Consider the following 20,906-nt stretch of genomic DNA (forward strand, 5'->3'; position numbering starts at 1 on the left):
GGACCACAGATGGCACGCTGTGTCGACCAACAGGAGGCACGAATAAATCAGATGGAAGTTGGCACTCATCAAGATTCAACCCTCACATTGCTTGAAAGAATCCCCACACTCAAATCAAGAGCTTGAAATTGCTAGATGACTTGCAAGAAGATGACAATAGGTTGTGATTTTGGAAACAACATAGGGTGCATGTCAAAAAGGGCAAAAGAGAGAGAGAGAGAGAGAGAGAGAGAGAGAGAGAGAGAGAGAGAGAGAGAGAGAGAGAGAGAGAGAGAGAGAGAGAGAGAGAGAGAGAGAGAGAGAGAGAGAGAGAGAGAAGATTTCCAATAGCATGAGCAAATAACTAATTACATATAAACTATCAACTATCAAGAGCTCGAAATGTTCACCAATCGTCATTGCAGAGCTCTAATATATCAACACTTTGGCCCAAAAGGGTGGAGATCAACCAAGGGGAGAAAAGATGCCTCGAACTCCAATGATCCAACCGTTCCAAATTTGGGGAGAAGGGAGGTGGGGTTAAAGGCATAAGACAAAATTAGATGAGGTTTCTAGTGAAGGGTTTTAGTGAGAATGGGGGGTTTTCCTAGAAAATTGGAAACCCCCATGCGGTTTTAAATTCCCCCCCGCCCCCCCCAAAAAAAAACCCCTCATGTGAACCGCTCACAAGCGGGCCCCGTTTCATGTCTTATTGAATTGCGCAACAGCCCACGTGGCGATGAGAATGGGAAAAGAGTGATCCACGTTTGCCTCTTTCATCTTTCTCATCACTCATAAGCTCCTAGCGTGCGAGGATGGCGATAGTCTCATCGTCGTCATCAGCATCGTCGTTGCTGCTGCCATCGACTTCTCAGCGAATCGGCCATGGGTGGCTGCGGCGGTCAAGCAGGAACCCTAAGCTCAGGTTCATTCCCTGCGCAGAGTTCAACAAGGACTCCGCTGTCACCACAAAAGATTCTGAGTCCCCCTCAGAGGCTTCATCATCATCATCATCACCGCCACCGCCGGCGTCCTTCAAGACCTCTGACCCCCGACGTTTCTATGTTCGCGGCGACAAATGGCTCGACATTCTTGGCTGCTCCCTGGCTTTGCCAATGCGCTTAGGCACTGGGGCCCTGGCTCAAGGGTAAGCGGTCGAGGTGGTAACCTGATATCTTCTCTTTGCTTTTGCCCGTGAATATGTCTGCGCGAGGCCATTGAATGTTAGTACCGATTTGGTAACTAGAGGCATATGAGGCTAGTCGATGAAAAGCTCCTTACTATTGGCTAGATTTTCCTACAACTTTAGTTCGAGGTGGTAACCTGATATCTTTGTTTGTGCCTGTCAATATGTCTACGCAAGGCCATTGAATGTGTATGCGTGCAGGCACACCTGTTAGGATTTGCTATGTCTTCCTAGATTACTTAGTCCATAACATTGAGGTGGATTTGTTGGCCATCTCATGGGCCTCCTAACTAGCTTGAATTGTCACTTAGGATTGTGAAAACACCTAGCATAGTTAGGGCTAGGGTTCACTATGTGTGATAGGGCATTGAATCCTAGGGTTTTCTACAAAATTCCATTTTGTGCATTTTTATTAGCATGTCAGTGCTGTCATTTTTTGATCATTGTACTTTCATTTATGAATTGAGTACCTTTGTTTCCACTTGTGAGAAATTGTGATCGAGTATCTTTGTGCTTTAGCTCGCACTCTCTCTCTTCTTTTGTGAGTGTAGTAGGGTTGAGTACATGAAATTTGTAAGCTAGTGACGAACAAAGGATATGTAGAATAAAAAAGACTTGAGCTGATCCCATAGAGCAGCTTGGTCCATCAAAGAACAAGAGTGGGATCCTTCATGGGTCAAGGAATAGTAGTAACAAAATCCCATAGATCAAAGGTGTGGAGTATGCACTTACTTTGCATGACCAAAGGGAGTAGTTCAACCTATCAAGTTGATCTTCTTTGGGTAATGTAGGAAGAATAGACACCTGTATAGAGGCTATCATGGCAATATGAGGGCCAAAAGGATGGGCCCCATGTGATATATGCAATGAAGTGGGTGGAGGAGAGAGCCATTTTGATTTTCAAGGCCTGTTAGAGTGGTGTTCCTTTTTAGAATGGTGCTTTGTTCTTCTTTCTTCATGTTGCTCTTCACGATGGTTGGATTGGTGAGGTCGCATGTCTTTTGAAGAATAGATAGACTCCTTGTTTGATTCATCAAACACATTGAACTAGTGGTACTTCATCTCTTAAATAGACCTGAAATTACACTAGGAAATTTGTGTTTTGGTGTTGGGATGCCCGAGTGGAGGAAAAAGGAGCTACACCTTGCAAGAAGCTGTAGCTGTCTTGCACGCTTCATAAAAGGACCGAAAACAATAGCAAGCTCAGATTTCATGACAAATTTGCTCCAAATAACAACCTAGATGTGGTCTCCTCTTGGCGTTGCTGCGGTCTCTTGTAGAAACCTTTGTGTCCTCACTTAGGTGATGAAATACCATGTGAGAGTGTGCAACAAAAGGGATACATGAACATGGAGAGAAAAGAGAAGAGAGAGATAGCAAGACAGAAGAGGATGAAGTGATAATTTTGCACTGAATTTGAAAGGGTATCAATGAGGGCATTGGATCTAGTTGATGAGAAAGGCAACATTGGAGATAGAGGAGGGCTGAAGAGGGAGTGTGCTGAATGTTCAAGAAAAGAATGTATCCATCCAAGTGTGGAGGGGGGCTATAACTAGCTAGTTGTGGCCAAAAGTGGCCGTCTTGATCGGGTGGCCCATAAAGTTGATGCAGTCATCCAGTAAAAACTGGCCAATCAGCTGCCATTGCTCATGAAATGCTGGCGCAAAATGATAATATGCAGCAACCCCCAACTTTTGGCCATTCAAATGACTGCCCAGCCACCGAAAATGGAATGCATCATGGCTGGAACCAGCGCAAACACATTCTAAGCACACTAGAAAAGAAATGCACTCAAACAAAATCGGCTAAAACAGTTAGAGCTCCCATGCCTCTTTCAGATTTTGATGGAGACCACCATGATCATCCAAAAATCGACACGATGATAGATTGAGAAGATTGGAGCATCCTTCTCCCCTCTACTTCTCTACAAATTTCTCATAGGGCATGTACTACAGGTCCTTGAATAACCATTATGGCACCTTTTGTATAGGTGCTCATTCTTACTTCTATGCCCAAAGAAGATCAACTTGATGGTATAAACTACTTCCTTTGGTCTTGCGAAGTGGAGTGTATTCTTAGTACCTTTGACTTGTGGACATTTGTTACTATCCCAATCCCTCTTCTAATGGAGGATCCCGACATTGGTTTTACAATGGACCAAGTAGCCCTTTGGGATCAGCTCAACCTCAGAGCATGATCTTTTCTTCATGAGTCCACAAGATTTAGTCTTTGTGCCTATGCATAGACTTCAGACTGCAGTGGAGGTGTGGACAAAGTTCTATTCTTTCTGTCATTAGAAGACCTTTGTCCATTGGATCACCATAGAGAAGAAAATGTCGAATGCTTTCTATTGATGATTCCTCTTCTATGCAGGATTACATCAACAAGATGGAGGACATGTGAGATGAGCTTTCATTCTGTGGTAGGACGATTTCATCGGAGGACATAGCGATGATACTCATTACTCATCTAGCATCTCCCAAGTATGATATCTTCTATACTAGCTTGCATACCTCTAGGGTTTAGGAAACTCTTGTGTGGGAAGAATTAGCTCTAGTTGTTTTGGAGCGTGAAGAGCGAGTCAAGGAGATTGGTACTAGTGGATTCATTCTTACTAGGGCTTTTATTGTAGGTTCAGGAGACGGCAACGATGAGGATTCAAAAGGCCAGAACAAGAAGGAGAAATAGGATACAAAGTCTTCTTTGCCAACTGTTAGGGCTTTAACACAGATTTAGAGAAGCCTAAATGTCCATATTGTGGAAAGGGCACTCATTCCAAAGAGAAATTTGGAAGAAATATCCTCACCTCTATTCAGGAGTAAAGAATGGAGCTAAATCATTTGAGCCTTTGCTCTTGCTATTACGCATGAGGCTGTGTTTCTTCACATCCATTAGATGATAACGGTATCTCGTCTTTCGAGGGTCGTGGCTTATTGACAGTGGTGTTATTACCCATGAGGATGTGTTTCTTCACATCCATTAGATGGTAGTGGTATCTCGTCTTTCGAGAGGTCGTGGCTTATTGACAGTGGTGCTTGGAGTCATGCGATTCCTCTAGGAGATTTGCCACAGGATCTTTGTCCACCAAAGGCTATAGTCACTGTTGGTGACATTTCTATGGTGCTTATTAGTGGTGTTGATGCTTTGTTGCTATTGTCTAAGTGTGCATCAAACTCCATTTTGGAAGTGCTACATGCTTTGGACTTGGGCTTTGCCCTAACCAATGCACCTTCAACAGAATTCGAACATGTAAGCTTGCTATCCTTAAACCCTTATCTTTGACATGCATTTGCCTTGAGATTGGATGCTGAATTTAATGCTCTCAATGATTGGAAATTAGACCTGCATATCTGAATACATGTGCACTAATGTTTGCCTTGAATCTTCAATGGTTTGGTCAGCAGTTCGCTAGCTGTAGACGATGTGGTTGATCAGCAAACGCAATAGAAATCGTTGTAGACTGCGTGCTAGAGGCTGGAAATAGGAGCCATATGGATAGACTTGAGCAGCCTTGGCTGAGATGTCCTTTGCCAACGGGGTGTGGGCTATGAAGCTAGAGGGCCTGAAACTTGCAAAAATGAGATTGGACTGAATGGAGGACAATCTATCTATTTATAAAAAGTTTTGGGACCTTGTATTACACACTATTTTAAAACTCTCTCGAATTGCACACCATTTTAGGATTTTGATCAATTAAGCATTTTGGGATTGTTTAAGTGGCTAATTCAGCATGTAATGCTTATGTCCCAAAAACTGAGCTAGAAAAGGAAGGCCAACCCAAAGTTGTAAGTGTTTTTCTTTTCATGTGCTTTTACTCCGAGGCGTCCCATCCCAAAGTCACGACGACATCGGACAAAGGTTGCATGGTTGCTACCTTGTGGCCTGCTAAGTCTATAGTGGCAATGGTTATCTTACCAAGGGAGTCCAAGTGGTCACCCTAGAGAAGCTAGGGCATCGGACAAAGGATGCATGTTGGCTGCCCCAGTGGCCTACCAAGTCCTGTAAAGGCGGATGGAACCACAATGAACTTTTTTTTGGGGTGATAAGTTCTGGTGCAAAAAGTAGAGGTGGTGGTTGAAAGGACAGGAGACCAGTAACTAGACCCAAAGGCTTTTACAAAATAAACAAGCTATTCCTAACACTATTGGATACCGATGATGAATAAATAGAGTAGTGATGTGTGAAGCAAATGTTGGGGTAAAGGCGCCTCCGCCGTGCCGCCCCGTGTATTACTACACTGATAGTACCCGCCACTGCACACTGCAGGTGGCGGGCGCCCGTCACGTCACTTTATTCTTTACATTCATTTTTTAGTGACTAGTAAATAAAGGAAGGCCCGGTCACACATTGTGACTGTTGGAGTTCCCATTTCTTGTCTTTCTCTTTCTTGCTCTTGCTCTCCCGCCATAGCTCGTGTGCAAGCTTCGATCCTTCTCACCTTTCAACTGGTATCAGAGCTTGGCTTCCTCTTGCTCGAGCTCGACTCGGTGCTTCTTTACCTTCGCATCGACTCCCTTCACGCATTGGATCTCCATCCCGGTAGCCATATCCGATCTCCCCGAGCTCCCGTCACTCCCCGGCTTCCCGAGCACCTTCCCGGCCTATTGAGGCACCTTCAAGGCATTGATACTTAGGTATTTGATCATTCTTTCAGGGTTTTATTTCAGTCTACAGGTCGCAAACAGCAAGGGCAGCCATGGCTTCAAACCCTTGAAGCTTATTCTCCTCATATTGTGCCTTATACCTATCAAGGCTCAAAGAGGCTTGTCATAGGCCTTTGATAGGCCCTTCTTGAGCCCCCCATTACCCCCTTTTCAGCCCATGTGGAGCAGCAGCAAGTTCAGCACCGACAGGGCAGATTGCACCATTTTTTTTCAGGTTGTTAGCACTCGTTTACTTCAGCTCCACACTTGGCCATTGCTTCTTGCTCTCTACCTTGATCAAGAGGGCTATAGACTTCATGTTTGATGTCATTCAAGCTTTGGGCATTGGTCTTGATCATTCGGGGTTGATTTCTTCAGATTTGGGACTGTCATAAACTGTCATAACAGGCTGAAAACAGGGCCGCACCATTGGCATTAGCATTTGTTGCTTATACTCCATTCCGGTTGTGCTATTTGATGCCCGTATGCGGTCTACATGATGCCTAGTGCCTTGGGAATGTATGCACATGATTATGCCATGATTTTGGCCTGAAATATTGGCTGATTTGGGACTGTTATTTACTGTTATACAGTGCTGGAAACAGGGCAGCTACACTTGGCATTGGCATTTGATGCTTATACTCTACTCCGGTTACCTTGTTTGATGCCTGTATGCGGTCTACATGATGCCTAATGTCTTCGGAATGTATGCATTTGATTTGCCCATGATTTGGCATTGTTTTTGGGCTGGAAATTGACAGTTTTGGACTGTTTAGAGCTGCTGTACATGAGCGGCCTGAAGCTCATTTGTCACATGTATTGCTTCTCTATCGATACCGGATGTATGCTATGGGTTATGTCATGATGTATTACACTTTGGGGATCGACTTCGAACTCATGATCGTGATTCCGGAATGCTTTTGAGCATCGCATTTGCTCCGTTGTTATTGGTTTGTCATTGGCAGTTTGGTCGACTTGACTGGCATTTGGGCCGCTTATGCCTATTGTCTGTACTTGACTGATAAGCTCTATGCATTACATGCTTTGGTCCGTGGTTGATGCCTCTTAGTTCGTCCATGCTTGACAGATATTTTGGAGCTCCGATTTGGACGTTTTGAGCATTTCCGACTCACAGGGATATTGACTTTGGCTTGCTATTGGATGTATTGACTTGACAGAGATCTTGCCATTGGGATTATGTCTTGCTTAGTGGTTGCTACATCAGTTGCTTCATGTATGTCATGCTCTTGGGAACCGTATGACGCATTGACTTGGTCACTTGTCATTGGTACTTTGTCTTGGGTTGCTTGAGCCCTTAACTCGATTGTACGCCTTTTGTGCCAGTGGGAGCATCTTGCATGCTTACTTGACCTTGAGCAGGGATTACATGCTATTGGAGCAGTCTATGTCATTGAGCAGTTATGGATGTATTGAGACTTTGGGATTATACTCCGACAATTGGATGTTGCATTGAGTATATGTCTTGGTTCACAGGATGCTTATGAGCTGAGTCTCAATTTTGGATCCGCTTTCTTTTGAGCAGACACCTATTTGTGTTAGGTTTTGGCAGTTGGTTCTATATTTTGCCTAGATTGTCTGGGGTGTGCCTCTTATTGGCAGATGCTATTTGACATCTCTCGGTGTTATGCTCATGTATTTTCACTGTCATTTGGCTTTGCTTTGTCCTCTTTATGCCGGCTTTGGACCTAGTATTGTTTAGTTGACATTAGATCCAGTTTTGGTACAGTTTGCTCTCATTATTGCAATTCTGAAATTTATTACAACAAGCATTTATTGGTGGACTGAGCAGTATTTTTTATGCTGAAATATCCTGATTTGGTGTACCGCACCTAGTACTAAGTGGACAGTATCTTTTGGCACACTTTTCTCGCCATTTGGAGCTCATATCAGTGGATTTTGGGCATTTTCTGCAGTAAAACAGCCAGCAGTTTTACAATGTCTGTGCATTTCCAGCCTGCATTATGGCATCCTCTTCGACTGATAATGCCATATTTAACATCACAAAGTTGGATGGTACCAACTACTCTTATTGGAAGAGTCAAATTTGGCAGGTCTTGGTGCAGAAATTTCAGATTAAGCCACTTCGGTTGAGTGGGGAGCAGCCTGAAACTATGGATAATGACGACTGGCTTGAACTTGATGAGCTATGCAAGTCCACGATTGTATTCTCTCTCACTGAACAGGTACATTATAATGTATTTGAGGAAGCACAGAGTGCATGGGATCTATGGAATAAGATCAAGAATCTTTATGATAAGAAAAGTTCGGCGAGTCAGATGTACTGGTTGAAGCAGCTTATGGATCTGCGCATGAAGGATAATGCGACTATGTCTGCTCACTTGAGCCAGTTCCATGCTATACTGAAGAACTTGACTTCGCAGGATATTACCTTTGGAGAGGAAGTAACTCCTCTTTTCTTGCTTGGGACTCTGAATGAGTCATGGGATGTATTCCGCACTGCCCTATGTGCCTCTAGTGCTACTCTGAAACTGAATGATGTTGAGAGTGCTCTTCTGCAGGAAGAGGTTAATCGCAAAAACTTGGATGCCTCTCGTGTTTCACATGCTTTGACAGTTAGGGAATGAAAATGTTATTTGGTTTGCAGTATCTTCCGCCTTTGGACTATGCACGTTTTGACTCATGTGATCATTGTCTTTATGGTAAGTAGAATAGGTCTACGCATAAGAAATCGGGTAGGCCATGCATGAGTGAGCCCTTGGCTTTGGTGCATTCAGATGTTTGTGGACCCATGCCGTGTATGTCTATGGGTGGCGCGAAGTACTTTGTTACCTTCATTGATGATTTTTCTAGGAAAGTGTGGGCTTATCCCATAAAGCAAAAGTCCGATGTCTTGGCAGTCTTTCAGCGTTGGCTTGCTCTTGTTGAGAACCAGACTGGGTATAGGCTGAAATGCCTTAGGACTGACAATGGGGGAGAATATGTCTCACGTGCTTTTGAGTAGTTTTGTGATGACAGGGGTATTAAGCGTCAGTTGACCGCCCCTTACACCCCCGCCCAGAATGGTTTGGCTGAGCGCATGAACAGGACTATTCAGGAGCGTGTCCGCTTTATGCTTAGCCATGCAGGCCTACCACAGAGCTTTTGGGCTGAGGCAGTTAGTACGGCAGTGCATGTCATAAACCAATCGCCTTCTAGTGGATTGGATTTCCAGGTTGCAGAGGAAGTTAGGGCTGGTAAGCCACCCTCTTATGCGCATCTCCGTGTCTTTGGATGTGAGGCATTCTGCCATGTGTCCAAGGACAAGAGGAGAGCATGGTGTAGACTTTGATGAGGTATTTTCTCCTGTGGTTAAGATGACCACCCTGCGCTTGGTCTTGGCTTTGGTTGCTCAGCTTGACTTAGATCTATATCAGATGGATGTCAAGACGGCTTTCTTACATGGAGACTTGCATGATGAGATCTATATGGAGCAGCCTAAGGGCTTTGCAGAACCTGGCAGGGAGCACCTAGTGTGCAAGTTCAAAAAAAGTCCTTATGGCTTGAAGCAGGCACCTAGGGAATGGTATCATAAGTTTGATGTCTTTATGCAGTCACAGGGCTACAACAGGAGTGCTATGGATCCGTGTCTTTACACGAAGAAAGCCCGTGATGGTTCATTGCTTATTTTGGTACTGTATGTGGATGATATGCTGATAGCAGGGAAAGCTCATGATGAGCTAGATACTGTTAAATCTCAGCTGAAGAAGAGCTTTAAGATGAAGGATTTGGGACAGGCCTCTCACATACTTGGTATGCGCATTAGACGCGACAGGCATCAGGGACTCCTCTACTTGTCACAGAGGGAGTATATTCATAAAGTCCTTGAGCGCTTCCGCATGCAGGACGTAAAGCCTATTGGTTGTCCATTGCCTTCTTATGTGAAGGTATCACAGGCCGATTGTCCGCATATAGATGAGCAGAGGGCCGAGATGGCCCAGATCCCTTATGCTTCAGCCGTGGGCAGTTTGATGTATGCCATGATAGCCACTCGTCCAGATATTGCCTTTGCAGTTGGTGTTGTGGCACGCTATATGGCTACACCTGGTAGGAAATATTGGGATGCCGTGAAGGGTATCATGAGGTACCTGAAGGGCACAACAGATATGTGTATTTGCTATGGCAGCCAGGATACAGGGATTGTGGGGTACACTGACTCCGATTATGCAGGACATGCAGATAGTAGGAAGTCCACTTCTGGCTATGTATTCACCTATGCTAAAGGTGCTGTCTCTTGGATGTCTAGGGTTCAGAAGTGTACGGCTTTGTCTATCACTGAGGCCGAGTATGTTGCAGCCACTGAGGCTTGCAAGGAGGCCATATGGCTAGGCCGTCTAGTTGCTGACCTTGGGATTGATGCTATACCTACACTGCATTCGGTTTCTATGAGTGCCATTCAGTTGGCTAAGAACCCGGTCTTCCATGCGAAGACAAAACATATTGAGGGGAGGTATCACTTCATACGTGGTGTCGTGGAGGACAAGTCTGTTGACCTTGTCAAGATCTCCATTGACGAGAATCCTGCAGATCTGCTCACGAAAAGCCTCACTACTGAGCGCTTTGCTTTCCTCAGGAGATTGATGGGCGTTGGATGAGATGTTGCCTTTCCTCATCCCTTGTACCTATGTACAGTTGTATTGTCTTTTTCTTTTCTTTCTCTCTTACTGGGGCAGATTTGCCTTTAAGTGGGAGGTTGTTGGGGTAAAGGCGCCTCCGCCGTGCCGCCCCGTGTATTACTACACTGACAGTACCCGCCACTACACACTGCAGGTGGTGGGTGCCCGTCACGTCACTTTATTCTTTATATTCATTTTTTAGTGACTAGTAAATAAAGGAAGGCCCGGTCACACATTGTGACTGTTGGAGTTCCCATTTCTTGTCTCTCTCTTTCTTGCTCTTGCTCTCCCGCCATAGCTCATGTGCAAGCTTCGATCCTTCTCACCTTTCAGCAAATATAGTGGGTATGTGGAGAGGCAAAAAAGATGTGCGGAAAGCAAGCTAGCGAAGCTAAGCAAGCATGGGAGATTGCCTTGTGCAAGGCTGTGAATACGGTGAATCCATAGTTGACCAGTCAGAAAGACCGAAAAGGGATAAATGCGCATAGATGCATGTTTACAAGAATAGAATGCCAATGCACTAGAGTTATGCTAGAGGCAATGTAGGTGTGATCATGCTCATGCAAAATGCTATGCAAGAGTGCCACTTGGATAGTACCCTTGTAGGGGAATTGTTTACTCGTCTAAGCACCCTTTTACAATCATGTCATCGTGATGATGCGGATGAAGATATAAAGTACGATATTAAAAAAATTCTGAACTATAAACAACATCTTGTCACTACCAAGATAAGAAAGCCACCTCCTCTCAAATTGAAAGGGAAAGCCATAGGGAATCACCCTCTCCCCGTCAATTTAAAGTAGGGGAGGCTCAAGGGTGTATCCAAGCCGATCCTGCGTAGAATATAGCCGATCCTGGGTAGAATATATTGCAACATTGGTGGATTGACCGCCTTGGTCAATGTTTGTAAAGTTGTTGGATGAAGGTAAACTCTAGGTGTATAGTGCCTAGCTCGACTTGCTCTCTGGTGAAGTGGAAGTGGATCTCCACATGCCATGTCTATGGTATAATGATTGGATTGCCGGCAAGGGCAATGGCACTGTGATTGTTGTAGTAGACAACAGTGGGAGAGTTGCATGGAAAGTGAAGTGCTGCGAGTAAGCTCATAGCTGAATTGCTCCGAAGTAGTACTGACATATAAGTTCGGATCATAAGGGGTAAAATGGTATCCGTGAGTTCTAAGGAACTCATCGATTCTTTGAAGCTAAGACCATGGTGCTTGCTTTAGCCCATAAAGAGCTTTCCGCAAGCAAAAGACCTATTTTTCTAGTCAGTAGAAGAAAATTAAGGAGGTTACCCACTGACTTCCTTTTCCAAATAACTGTTCAGAGTGACATTTTTGACGTCCATCTGATAAATTGGCGAACTGTAGTAAGTGGTTAGTACAATGAATGGACAAAATGATGTCAACCATGCCGTAGGAGCAAATGTCTTTTGATAGTCAATACCTTGCTTTTGTAGAAACCCTTGTATCACAAGACGACGAGTCTTATTCTTGTCTAAAGTCCCATTAGCCTTCAGCTTAGTTTTGAAAATCCACTTTGTTCTAATGACTTTCTTGTGGCTTTGACGATCCATCAAGGTCCAAGTCTCATCTCGATCAATACTCTTTAGCTCCTTTTTTGTGGTCTCTCGCCTTTGGGGATGTTGAAGAGCCTCCTGCCAACTATTTGGCTCAGAATGCGTTACGTCATTAGCTGTAAATAGCGATGCAAATGAAGCGTGAGGTGCAAGCCGGGCAAATCCTTTAAGGCCCTCTTTGAAAATCTAAGTTTACCCTGTATTCCAAGTTAGTTGTTCGAAAGAACGATTGGGACAAGATGAATTGTTTGTTTCGATTGAGGCAGTCCTGTGTGGCTGGAGGACATTACTTCAATAGTTCCCCTTGAACTTGAATTGGTTCCTAACCGTAGACTAAATGATCCCATCGGACCATTTATCCCAAGTATTTGGTCAAGTGGAAAAATTGCTTGGAGCCGGAGGCTACTTGGAAGTCGGTACATTCATTGAAGAGTTGTTTTCCTCACTTTGTCTCTAAGGATATTGGTGAGAACAATAATCATTCACAAGGGGGAAAGTGTTACGTCCTTGGACATCTGGATGGGCATGATTTAACAGGAGAGGTGTTTGTTGATGTAGATGGCCTATTGGATAGCAAAAACACAAGCATTGTAGCAGTCGATTGGTGGGAGAGATTGTAGCAGCCTATCGTCTGGCACTAGATATTGAAAACATAGGTTGACTAGGCCCTATCATGACATAGTAGATGAAGACCTCCAAACAACAAGGTGATGGTTGGAAATAGGCCATCTAGGGCTGGATATTGAAGTGCTTAATGTGCAGTGGAGATGCAATGGTTGGTGATGGCGAAGGTAAATTGAGAGAAAAACGTGAGCAGTAGTAGAGAGTAGAGAGTGAGAGAGATGTACGATGCGTGGGTACAATAGTGTATCTCTTTTAGATTTTAGAGATAGCTATATGTGTCATGAGGACATGCATTTTTGAAACCTCACTTAACATGTGGATTAATTTTTAATCACATGGTTAAGTAAATGTTGCACATGTGAGTTGTAATTGGGCTAGAGTAAATTTACGAGCCCAGGACCTGAGGAAATTACGGGATGTCAAAGGCAAAAGTTGCTATAAGTTATGCCGCCTAGGTACTTGGTGGTATCTGGTGTCAGTTGTTGGCCTATGTTATTCATTTGGCCGTAAGTGTTAGTTGGTGACACTAGAGAAGTGGCGTTTAATGGTACCTAACGCCAATCTGAAGGTCAAAGATAGCATAGAGACACTCCGGAATGGAAGTTGCCTAGCCAATTTAATTATTGGCAAGTCAGATTATTTTTCAAGGCACCGAAATATTTATTAGATTAATTTTCAGTATTTAAAGACTGAAAATTAATATTTAATTATGGATAATGTTGGAAAAACCATTTGGGAAGGTTGCCACTTGTAAAAAATGCCCATGCAAGATTAAAAACGTCTTTAGAGACTGGAGAGAGGCATTTTTAGTGTATTCAGCTTGCAAGAGAGAGGGAGGAGATGCTGTTGATCTAATTTGCAGCCATTGGAGGATCTTTTGAGGCAGCCAGGGGCAAGAGAAGACCAATCAACAGCAGGTGACAGCATCTACAAGCTGTTGAGATAGGGCAGCAGTAGTAAATGATTGATTTTCTTTAGTACTTTGCATCTACAAGCTGTTGAGACAGGGCAACAGCAGTAAATGACAGATTTTCTTCAGTTCTTCGTAAAGAAAGTCTGAATTTTCTCTCTCCTCAGCATTCTCTCTCATCTCCCAGTCTTTCTACAGCCTTGCTCCAAAGATTGTAGCATTGAGATTACTAGAGGTTGAGTAATTGCGGATTTCTCTGCTATAAACTCTAACTTGCAGCAGAAATTAGGGTTTAGCAGCAACATTAGGAAGCGTGCCAGAAATTGGAAGCTCCAAGACGTGGATTCAACAGGGCTGAAGCTGTTTTTAGCCTATTCAAGTGGAGGGACCAGCAAATAATTGAATTTGGGGCATTTTCCATCTCCATCAAAGCAGTTGAAGGCCAATTGATTGTCCGAATCAAGAGGCAAATCAGATTAAAGACTTGTTGGTCATTTTGAATAGCAAGGGGAGTTGGAATACCAAAAGGGATTGGGAGAATCCCATTGTACATCTTCTTCTTCTTCAATTAAGTGAAATAAATACCGAAAGGGGCTCCAGATTTGGGGCCAATAGGGCGTCTAATGTCCAAGGTTATATGGTAAAGTGTACTTTTCAGTTTTGTGAATTTGTTAATTGCTGTAAATAGTGCTTAATCAGGTTATTTATCACCCTATCCAAGGAGGAAGGCTGGTTACAATATGTAACCTATAAGTGCTAAGGGTGTGTTCACACCTGTGCACATATAAAAGGCACAGTGGCCTTTTATTCCGAACCACCTCCCACCTAAAGGCAGCGTGCCTTAAGGTTGAGGAAAAGAATTAGCTAAGTTAAGTAGGTACAAAGCTGAAATACTTATACTATCCAACTCCCATCGTTTGTCGGCAAATGAGCAAACCGCTCTGTTGGAAGACCCTTCGTGAGAGGATCTGTAGGGTTATCATCTATATATACCTTGATAAGCTCAATGCTTTTGCTATCAAGTACATCCCTGATAAAGTGACACTTAACTTGTATGTGCTTCGTCTTTGCATGAAAGACAGGGTTTTGTGCTAGCATGATAGCACTCTAACTATCACAATGGAGGATAGGGGTCTCGGTAATGCCAAGCTCTCCCACTAGATGTGAAAGCCATAAAGCCTCCTTGCATGCCTTAGTGGCAGCCACATACTTTGCCTCTGTAATAGACAATGCAACACACTTTTGTAGCTTGAAAATCTAGGAAATTGCTCTCCCTGTGAAGGTGAATACATACCTTGAAGTAGGCCTCTTAGAGTTAGCATGGCCAGCATAATCTATATCCGTAAATCCAACAACAGATGCCTTTTGCTTTCCAAAGCAAATGCACAAATCCTTTGTGTCCTTAAGATACCTCATGATACCTTTCATTGCTTCCCAATGCTTTCTACCAGGATGTGCCATGTATTTGCTAACTACTCCTACCGCAAATGCTATGCGAGGACGTGTAGCAACCATAGCATATATCAAGCTACCCACAACTGAAGCATATGAAATCTTGGCCATTTCAGCCTTTTCATCATCAGATATAGGGCTGTTCTCTGCATTGAGTTTCACACATGAAGGTAATGGTACACCAATTGCTTTCCCTGCCTCCATATTGAAACACTGCAAAATCTTGGATACATACTCGTGCTGTGACAGATAAAGAAGACCTTTCGATCTGTCCCCAAGTATATGCATGCCAAGAATGTGATTTGCCTCACCAAGATTCTTCACGTCTAAATTACTGTGTAGGTTTTACTTCGATGCGTTCAAAGGATGAACATCCCTATTAGAAGTCAACATGTAATCCACATATAAAACCAACATAATAAGGCTGCCATTTGTTGCCTTCTTGGTATATAAGGAGTGATCCACTTGACTCCTTTTGAATCCTTGAGATTGCGTGAATGTATCAAACTTATGATACCATTCACGTTGTGCTTGTTTTAGCCCATACAAGCTTTTGTTGAGTTTACACGCCATCTTTTTCTCCCCCTTTGCCACAAAAACTTTTGGTTGTTGCATATATATGTCCTCGTATAGATCACCATGTAAGAAAGTAGTCTTTACATCCATCTGTATAATTTCCATATCCTCACATGCAACCATGCCTAATATGGTATGCAAAGTAGTCATCTTGATTATAGGAGAGAAGATCTCATTAAAATCAATCCCATGTTCTTGCTTGTATCCCTTTGCAACAAGCCGTGCTTTGTATTTTGGCAAGGAACTAGAAGTGACCTTCATCTTGTAAACCCATTTGCATGGCAGGACTTTCTGCCCCTTGGGCAAATGCACCAAATCCCAAGTGCCATTCTTTGTTAGAGATTCCATCTCTGACAGCATAGCTTTATGCCATTTCTTGCTGTCCTCTCTGTCCATTGCTTTCTTGAAACATGACAGTTCACTACAGTCTGTCAACATGAGATAATCAACATCATAATTTGCACCAGGAACAAACCTATCCAGCTGTTTTGTATTTTTGGTTGCTCTATGGACCCGATGATTAGTGTTTGCTGGTTGTTCAGCTTGCAAATCTGCATTAACAGCTTGTTGTTCAAATGGTTCAGCATCCTGTTCTACCTGATCTGGCTATTCTAATGGCAGATTTTCTTGCTGAAACTGTGGTATATCATAGGAAACTTCTTATTGATCTTCAATTTCAGCATCATTCCTTGCATTTATATGGTCATTTGCAGTAGGTATTTGTTGTTGTGCAACGGGCACACTTTATTGTCCTATAGGTATCTCTTCTCGAAACACAACCCTTCTGACTTCCTCAGTCTTTTCGGGCTGTTTATGCATGTGATCTTCCCGGAAGATAATGTCATTGCCGCGTACAAATTTCCTTTTCTTGGAATCCCATAATCTATACCTCATTTCACCCTCATCACCATATTCTAGGAAAATGCATTTATAGGACTTTGGCTCCAATTTGTTGCGTTGTTCCTTGCGTATGTGCACAAATGCCTCATAGCCAAACACTCTTTAAGTGTGTATATGAAGGTGGCTTGCCTGACCACACTTCTTGAGGGACTCTATGTTAGCCAGTTATTTCTTGGACAGTCAGTGCCACGTCACGGCGGAGGAGGTGCCACGTCAGCAGTGCAGTCGAACTGCATAGTCGGCCAGTTTTCTGTTGTTGGCTGCATTTAATGCAGCCGACCTGATGCTGTTTTTAAATTATTTCTTGGCTATTTATAGCTGGTTCCTGTGGCACACTTTATTATTTACTCTTTAGTGATTTCAAATTCTGATCTTGAAGATTTGTTGGCTGAGATAGATTGTGCTCGGGCTGACAGAGATCGAGGCCATCAAGTCGGAGACATACACAGATATTTCCTCTGCCCCCTTGTGTATTTCTGCACTCTTATACAGCATACTACCTCGCAGATTTTTTGCGTTTACACTCTCCTTTTCTCTCTCTCTCTCTCTCTTCTCTCTGTGTTCACTCTCTCAGTCTTTGTCCTACGCTTCTGCATCGCTGCACTCTAACATGGTATCAGAGCGGTGAAGATGGATTGACTGTCTGAAGAGGAGATTTCAGCCGACACAAGGTTGAGTTTCCAGGTTTTGAGGGCAAGCGGGAGGGTTGCGCATCAGATCAAGGCTGAAGCGAGCATGGACGTGTGGGAAAGGAGTCTAATCGGTGAATTTGTTGTAGGTAATTGCTGTTCAAAGGGGAGGAAGGTTGCATTTAAGACCTTCCATTGCAGATTTTACCTTTTCATCGCCTCTGACGGGTAAAGAAGGTTTGGGCAGCAGAGGAATCAGTCTTAGAAGGCTGCGTTTTCACAGTCAGAGGGGGTTGCTTTTGCGTTTGTGCAGGTATTGCAGGGTAACATGTCTATATAGACTAATTTGGAGTTCCAGGCGATCATGGACAGGAAGGTGCCTGTTCTACCGACTCTTCCAACGGATCAAAAGCTTGATGGTGACAATTACCGCACCTGGCGAGTGACGATGTTGGCCATTTTAGAGTCTTATGATTTGGCGGAACTGGTGATGGAGGAGATTAACAGGCCCTCGGTGAGGGATGAGTCCAAACTCTCTTCCAATGCTCGTGCGGAGTTGACCAAGGCCCAATCTTATTGGGACAAATTGAATGCCAGGATTCGATCTTTTCTGTTTCTGTCTTACACCATAGTCATGATAGCTTACATCGAGCACTTGACAATGGCTCGTGAGATATGGATGGAGCTCGACCAGATGTACAACCGGATGACCCTGATGAAGAGGGTTTCTTTGGAGATGCAGATGCGGACTTTGTCCGTGAATAAGTCTTCATCGCTTCGGAAACACATCAACAAGCTTTGGCAGCTTCAGATGCAGGTTCAAAATGCGGGGAAGCCTATTTCCTCCAAAGATATGGTGATCACTTTACTGTCCTAGTTGCCGTTACGATTTGGTACTTTTTATTCCGCTCTTATTGCTTTAGGGCAGGAGTCTACTCTTCAGTGGAAAGAGTTAGTTCCTATGGTCTTGGACCAGGAGGAACAATTGAAGGGACATAATGCTTCCAAATCGGAGGCATTGGTTGGTCAAGCCTCTCAGAAGAAGGGAAAGGACCAAAAGAAGAAGAAAGAGAACAATAAATCCAAGAAGGACAAGGAAAAGGAATCAACTTGCCATATTTATGGAAAGACCGGTCACTGGAAAAAGGATTGCCTCGACAAAGACAAGAAGGATACCAAGAAGAAGGACACGAAGAACTCTAGAGCGGTGACTGCACCCTCATCAGCTGCTTTTCTTCACTTAGCAGTCATTGAGGACTCTACACCGACAACTTCTGATGTTGCGATGGCAGCTCCCCAGGATCGAGAGTGGATTGTGGAAAGTGGTGCCTTATGGCACATAACTCCTCCTTTCGTTGGTGTTGTCCTTTTGCGACCTTCGTGTGGGCAGATTCTTATTCGAGACAGCTCTTCTGTGTCTATTGGCTGCGCGAGGTGAGATGCAGCTTATTCCAGATGGACGTGGTGGTACCCACACCTCTGAGGTGTTGCATGCGCCAGGATTGGATATCATTTACTTTCGGTTCATAAGATTTGTGCTCTTGGCCTCTTGGTGGAGTTTGACAGTGATACTGTTCGAGTCCTTGATCGTGGATCAAGGAAGGTTGTCTCTGCAGGGTATGAGGAGAATGGAGTCTACAAATTGAAGTCTTCTTTAGCTCTTACTTCTCAGACACAGTCCGAGCTATGGTATGCTCGGTTTGGCCATTTGAACTATGAGTACCTTCGGAAGGCGTCACAAGGGTCCTTTGTCCGAGGGTTGCCAGACATAGTGGTTAGCCATCAACCATGTGTCTCTTGCATTCGTGGGAAACTACATTGGGATGTGATTTCCAACAAAGCTTCTAGGCGGTCTACTTCACCCATGGAGTTTGTATCTACGGATCTTTGTGGTCCGATGAGGATCGAGTTCCTGAAGGGGAGCTTGTACTTCATGTTGATCATAGATGACTACAGCAGGATGACTTGGGCCTATTTCTTGACTTTGAAGTCGGAGGCTTTCTCTCATTTCAAGGATTGGCTTCTTTTGAAGGAGAACCATTCTGGCCGGCAACTGAAGACCTTGCGTTCAAACAAGGAAGGTGAATTTATGTCTAATGAGTTTGCTCGTTTTTGTGCAGATAGGGGCATTCACCAGGAGTTTGCTAACACCAACACTCCCCAAGAGAATGGCATTTTGGAGCAGAAGAACCGAAGTGTGATCGAGATGGCATGCACCATGATGGAGCACCGACAGACATCTCAATTTCTTTGGGCCGAGGCAATGGCTACCGCAGATCACATCCTTAATCGATCTCCCACTTCGGTCGTTGACAGGATGTCACCTTTTGAGGCTTACTTCGGGACTAAGCCTGATGTCTCTTATTTCAGGATCTTTGGGTGTGACGCTTATGTGCACATTTCGAAGACGCAGCGTGATAATTTCAAGGCGGCTTCCCAAGGATAGGTTTTTGTTGGCTATAGCTCCCAATCCCAAGGTTGTCGTTTGTTTGATCCCGTTAAGCAAGATGTCTACATGAGCTGAGATGTGTGGTTCGTGGAAGTACCAGCCACAGAGGGGTGTGAGGAGCACCCCGTCCTTGGAGATCCAGGGGAGAGTTGGGCTCCTGAGACAGTTTCTTTGGAGCCAGAGTCTCTTGATGGAGATTCTTCTTCGGATTCAGAGTCTTCTCTTCCACCGGCCACCCCCGAGGAGCTTCCGCCGGTGGATATTCCTGAGTTTTCAGCAGATGGAGAGCGACGGCGGGGAGAGGTTCGTCCTCCTCCTCGTTGGGCTCGTGACACCCTCCGAGATTTAGGGATTGAGGGGGTCCCTGAGGAGTGTGAACCGCAGGATGGACCACGGAGGTCACGGAGGAACCGGGCACATTTTTTGGAGCTTGTTTACTCCAACTATTGTTTGCTGACCCGTGTTATGCAGGATCGAGAGCCCACTTCAGTGAAGGAGGCTTTGCAGTCTGATCATTGGCGGAAGGCCATGGAAGCCGAGTTGGAGGCTATTGAGAGGAATGGCACTTGGTCTCTTGTGCCTCGTCCCTCTCACAAGAAGGTGATTGGTGTCAAGTGGCTCTTCAAGACCAAGTACCTTAGCGATGGTTCTTTGGACAAGCACAAGGCTCGCCTTGTTGCTAAAGGTTTTGCTCAGCGCCCAGGCCTTGATTTCCATGATACTTTTGCCTCCACTGCTCGTATGGCGACTATCGAGCTGTTCTTGCCTTGGTTGGCCATAGGAGATGGCTTATTTATCAGTTGGATGTGAAGTCGGCCCTTTTGAATGGTGACTTGCAGGAGGAGATCTATGTTGAGCAGCCTCTTGGCTTTGGATCCTCGGATGGGAAAGTTTACAGGTTGAAGAAGGCCTTGTATGGCCTCAAGCAAGCTCCGCGTGCATGGAACGAGAAGATTGACTCGTTTCTTCAATCAAAGTTGGGATATTGGCGCCCCAAGGCCTATCCGCAGCTTTCTGTGCACACTTCTGAGGTTGATCGTGTGTTGTTTGTGTTATGTGTTGATGATTTGATTTTGATAGGGGATCATGCACAGAAGGTCCGAGAGACCAAGATAGCTTTATATCAGGCATTCGAGATGACGGATTTGGGGCTTCTTCATTTCTTCTTGGGTCACGAGATTTATCAGTCTCAGAGGGGGATTTTCATCTCTCAACAGAGGTACATTCAGGAGCTCTTGGTGACTTTTAAGATGGAGACTTGTCGGCCCATTACTACTCCTATGGATCCGAATTGGAAGGCCACTTCACACTCAGATTCTTTTGTGATGCATGCTTCACGCTAT

The 20,906-nt window shown here is 44.4% G+C and overlaps 1 protein-coding gene across 1 annotated transcript in view; it reads left to right on the forward strand.

Annotated features, from left to right (window-relative positions):
• The first annotated feature begins 744 nt into the window (after positions 1-744).
• LOC148021028 (Thioredoxin family protein) overlaps positions 745-20,906 on the forward strand; it is an 89,347-nt gene continuing 69,185 nt past the window's right edge. Inside the window, exon 1 of the mRNA XM_087698869.1 lies at positions 745-1,126. Coding sequence (XP_087554995.1) covers positions 795-1,126 — 332 coding nt within the window. The 5' untranslated portion in view covers positions 745-794. The remainder of the gene's footprint in view (positions 1,127-20,906) is intronic.

The sequence above is a fragment of the Lygodium microphyllum genome, chromosome 18 (genome assembly GCF_053477565.2).
Source record: "Lygodium microphyllum isolate KBCC chromosome 18, Lygodium_microphyllum_v1.1.10, whole genome shotgun sequence".
NCBI lineage: Eukaryota > Viridiplantae > Streptophyta > Polypodiopsida > Schizaeales > Lygodiaceae > Lygodium > Lygodium microphyllum.